General features: G+C 32.6%; 1 protein-coding gene across 1 annotated transcript; it reads left to right on the top strand.

Moving 5' to 3' along the window:
* The first annotated feature begins 1,258 nt into the window (after nucleotides 1-1,258).
* Nucleotides 1,259-3,562, top strand: LOC145116643 (transcription factor HHO6-like). Its single transcript, XM_079052962.1, has 5 exons — nucleotides 1,259-1,746; nucleotides 2,089-2,345; nucleotides 2,442-2,763; nucleotides 2,850-2,926; nucleotides 3,019-3,562. The coding sequence occupies exons 1-5, from the start codon at nucleotides 1,527-1,529 to the stop codon at nucleotides 3,271-3,273; spliced, it is 1,131 nt and encodes a 376-aa protein (XP_078909088.1). The 5' UTR covers nucleotides 1,259-1,526; the 3' UTR covers nucleotides 3,274-3,562.
* Nucleotides 3,563-4,619: the final 1,057 nt, after the last annotated feature.

Raw genomic sequence — 4,619 nt, forward strand, 5'->3', positions numbered from 1 at the left:
ACAAAAATAGTCGTTTAACCATTAGATAAAACAATGAACCGGTGGGTAAAGCAATGACCTGCACTCGTTCCGATGCAAGCTTGTTGCGATTTTATGGTTGCGAAAACAATTTCGTTGCGATCGTTCTGATATGATTTGTTCCGATGCGATCCTATGTGGGTCGTACCGATGAGATCCATCAAAGATCGTTTTGATGCGATCACAATGATCGTTTTGAAGTACATCGTTCCAACGAGTTTGCGAACGATCGCAATTGAACAGTAACTTGCTATCCGATGCGATCCAACCCATTGCAATAGTTCCAAAGTATTGTGTTACAACTAGTTGCGATCGATCGCAATTGAACAGTAACATACTATTATTACGAAAGTGCATTCGCATCCGGTATTCCAAAATCTCATTCGCATCTGATCGCATTCACATTACTTCAAATTACGAATTTAGTATTGGTCCGAAACCAACTTCATTCCGAGACTAATTCCATTTCGAGGTCATTTTTGGTCCAAGATCAACTACACTCCGAAATCAGTTTCAGTCAAATACTAACTTATTCCAAAATTGTTTTTGTTCCGATTTCAAACCAATTCCGAAATCAATTTAATCCTTACTTAAAATCTTGAATAAACTTAAACAACTATGTACTCCACACATTCCTTACTTGTTTAACATTTATTAACATTAATTTTGGTCAACAAGTCAATCCATTCCACTTAAATATACTTAGTGAAACAATTCACCAATATTTTTTAATTTTGACAGAGAAGACAATAAAACCCACTGAAAATGACACACATGGACAAAAAACGTAAAAATCGGTAAACAAAAATGACCAAATTTACACTTTTCTCTAAAAATCAAGAAATACTAAAGTATCCTAAAATGGTGACTTTTATATTCAACAAAACCGATATAACAATTTTTGATTAGGTTACTATTAGCGAGTCAATAATGTGTCAAATAAGTATCAAAAAGTTCAGCCAACAACAAAAGATGCCAAATGAATCGGAAGTCATGAAAAATATATTTTTAATGCATATAACTTTTTAAAATAACATTATTCGGAAAGTAAATATAAAAATATAAAATTGATATCGACCTAACTTGTACAAGAAAACCAATGAATGATCCGAAAAACCTGGGGTATTTTGGGTATTTCACATGTAATATAAGTTGCAACATTAAACCGGGTTAATTCTGCGGATGAAGTAGTGGGTGGGCTAAGATGATAAATTACGCGACGAACCGAGGGAGTGACATATACACATACACATACACCCCATCTCAAAAATGAAAAACCGATTCATTCTATTTCTCTCAGAATCTTACGTCTCTCTCTCTTCCTCTTTCTCTCTCTCTCTCTAGATTCCAATATTCTTCTTTTTCACAAATTTCTCAGTATATGACATAATTACAAGTATACATAGATCCTCACTCCCTTCACATTCTCTTTAGTATCCATTTTGATCATCAGCATCAACAACAAAAAATAATCAAATCGGAACAACACACACAGGGAGAGATAAAAGATGGGGAGCTTGAATCCGCCTCGTGAGCTGAGTTTGGATTTCAAACCCACTTTTATCCCCAAAACAATCAGTCAATTTCTAGGACAAGTATCCACAATCGCTACGCTATCTGACAAGATATTGAAACTCGATGATTTTGTTACCCGATTAGAAGCCGAAATGCGGAAAATCGATGCCTTCAAACGGGAACTCCCTCTTTGCATGCTCCTCATTAATGATGGTTCGTTTTTACTTAGGTTTCTCTTCTCCCACCTGGGTTTTTGTATCTATCGCTTGATTTAATGCCATTAGGAAATGGGTTTTTGATTTTCTCTGTATTTACGTACACGAGTTGTTTTTGTTTTCATTTTTTCTTTTTCTAGATGAGATTTGGGTATTCAAAGATCTTGATAACAATGTATTTCTTTCTCACCAACTGTTTGACAATTTGATAAGTAAAGCCACAGTCAATCTATTTCATAAGGGGATAATCTCGGATACTGCGTATTAACTGTTTGATAATCTGTTTTTGAAACGATTAACGCTAGTACAAATCAATTTATCTATTGCTTTCTTCTTTCAGCAATCATTACATTGAAAGAGGAGACGATTGTTTTGAAGAAATCATCAAACCCTGAGCCAGTACTTGAAGAATTCATACCCCTCAAGAACACTAGTGATGAAGATGCAAAACTCGAAATCATCAGTAAAGAAAAGTGCGGTGGAGACAAGAAGAATTGGTTGAGTACCACTCAGCTTTGGAACAATCCAAATCCAAATCCAAACACAAATCAAACCCAAATTTGGAAACCAAAATCAATTCACCAAATACCCAAAAAGGTAAATTAAAAGGGTACATGATCAATCATGTACCATAAAAGCCTTTTCATAATCAAATAACTGAAAGCATTCTGAATTATTTATGTGTGATCGCAGAGAACTGATGAAGAAGATGATGGAATGATCGACGATCCATATCCCACAAAAGCATTTATCCCATATAAGGGAATTTGTGGGTTTACAGTGGTGGAGGAAGATAAGGAGGAATCACCGATTCCAGGGCTCTCTCTAATCACTCCTGGAATCAAGAATCCAGTGAGGGGAAACCTTTTACTTACAAAAACCAATTCCAATTCCAGATTGCTTCCTTGTTCTTCACCAAATGCTCAACAAACATCTAGAAAACAAAGAAGATGCTGGTCAACAGAGCTGCATAGACGATTTGTCAATGCCTTACAGCAACTCGGTGGTTCACAAGGTTAACCCTTGAAAAATGTTCATCTTTTTTCCTCAATTTTTAACTCAAGTTTTAACAATTTTAACTGAATTTTGAATCTTTTGCAGCTGCAACTCCTAAGCAGATTAGAGAGCTTATGCAAGTCGATGGGCTTACAAATGATGAAGTCAAAAGCCATTTGCAAGTGAGTTATGATTTTTTTAAATTCACATGATAAAGCTCTAAACTTTTTCGTCGTATATTAAACTTTTTTTATATTCTTTATGTGAATTGTAGAAATATAGACTTCATACACGAAGACTTCCACCATCTTCTAACACCTCATCTGCAAATCAATCTGGTGTCGTTTTGGGAGGATTATGGATGGGTTCCCAAGATTCATATGTTGAATCATCAAAGAATGGAATCTCTAATTCCGGTTCCCCTGATGGCCCACTCCTTATCGGCACCACCACCACCACCGGTGACAATAGTGATGGTGAAGATGCCAAATCTGAAAACTACTGCTGGAAAGGTCATCATGATGTATAAATCTTGGAGTTTTTGGGAAAAATAAATATAGGTGAGATATTATATATATATATATATATAAAAATATAACTTATACATAAAGAAGGATGAAATTTTGCAGGATTAGTTTCCTTTTTTTTTTTTTTCCTATATTAAACTTTTTATAGATTTAAATTGTTGCCATTTTCTTGGATTCTTTGTCCAAGTAGCTTCATGTGAAGCACATCTGTATTTGAGATGAGGAACATGATGATTGGAGTATGCAGTATTTTAAGCATATTTATATGTCCTTAATATCATTTTCAAGAAATCTTGAATCTTTTGTCTTAAATTTTTATATTTATCTATCAAAGTATCAAAGTTCCTTCCTTTTGGATGATCTATTTTGGATTGAAACTTGATTGAATCAGAATGTCAAGGGTAATGTAATTTTGATGTAGTCTCAAGGGTATTTTGGGTTTTTCATGCAATGCAAACGGACAGTGATTGTGAGAGACAATTTTTGTGGTACTTTTGAAGATGCCTTTTTTAACTTATCACTCAAGACAATTGTCATTGTACGAATATTAATTAATACCACGTATACAATGCCCTCGATTTAAAAATAATAACGTTTTGATTGGCAATATATTATTTAATATAAAATTAAGTAGTATTTAAATAAATAAAACGTTTCCAGATATTAACAAAATGATTATATTTTTATCAAGATTGTATGAGAATATGAGATAAACTTAACTTCAACATCAACTCATATTAGTCGGTAGTTGGTTATTCAACTTTCAACCCCATTCTTTTAAATAATACTTAAATAAAAATAATAAATTAAGCAATTATTTAATGATATATCAGTCGTTGGTTAAATTATATAAATAAGATTAGAAAACAAGCTTATCTTTTTGTCCTAATCGCGGAATCCCTGCCTAAAACTTGCAAAAAAGAATTGTTCAAAGATTTGATGAACGCAAGAATCTTTGAATTTATTCAATTCAACCCCAAACTGAAAAAACTTATCTGTTAATGACTCATTTCTTATTGGGTTATCTTATTCTTCATGTCTTTGTCAAAATAATTAAAATAATTAAAATAAACTTAAGGATCTTTTAATTAGATCTTCTAGTTTTGAAATAGTAATATATTAAGAATTTCGTTTTAATGTATTAATTATCTGAAATCTATATTATATATTATCATTAAAGTACGTTGATCATATATTATATTTTCATTTATTGTTCTAGTTATTTCAAGAACAAAGACGTAGATTTTTTTTTGGACGGCTTAGTAACAAAGACATTTAGAAAGCTATTTATATTTCTATGACGATTTAAATTGACGTGATGCTATTAACATTTAACACTCGTTATATC

Source organism: Lactuca virosa, chromosome 5, assembly GCF_052849685.1.
Source record: "Lactuca virosa cultivar CGN04683 chromosome 5, Lactuca_virosa_CGN04683_v6, whole genome shotgun sequence".
Lineage (NCBI taxonomy): Eukaryota > Viridiplantae > Streptophyta > Magnoliopsida > Asterales > Asteraceae > Lactuca > Lactuca virosa.

Bases quoted from the DNA above. Each gene is read 5' to 3' on its own strand.
- LOC145116643 (XM_079052962.1), top strand. From the start codon at position 1,527: ATGGGGAGCTTGAATCCGCCTCGTGAGCTGAGTTTGGATTTCAAACCC. The intron at 1,747-2,088 runs GTTCGTTTTTAC...TTCTTCTTTCAG, and splicing joins CATGCTCCTCATTAATGATG to CAATCATTACATTGAAAGAG. The intron at 2,764-2,849 runs GTTAACCCTTGA...AATCTTTTGCAG, and splicing joins GCAACTCGGTGGTTCACAAG to CTGCAACTCCTAAGCAGATT.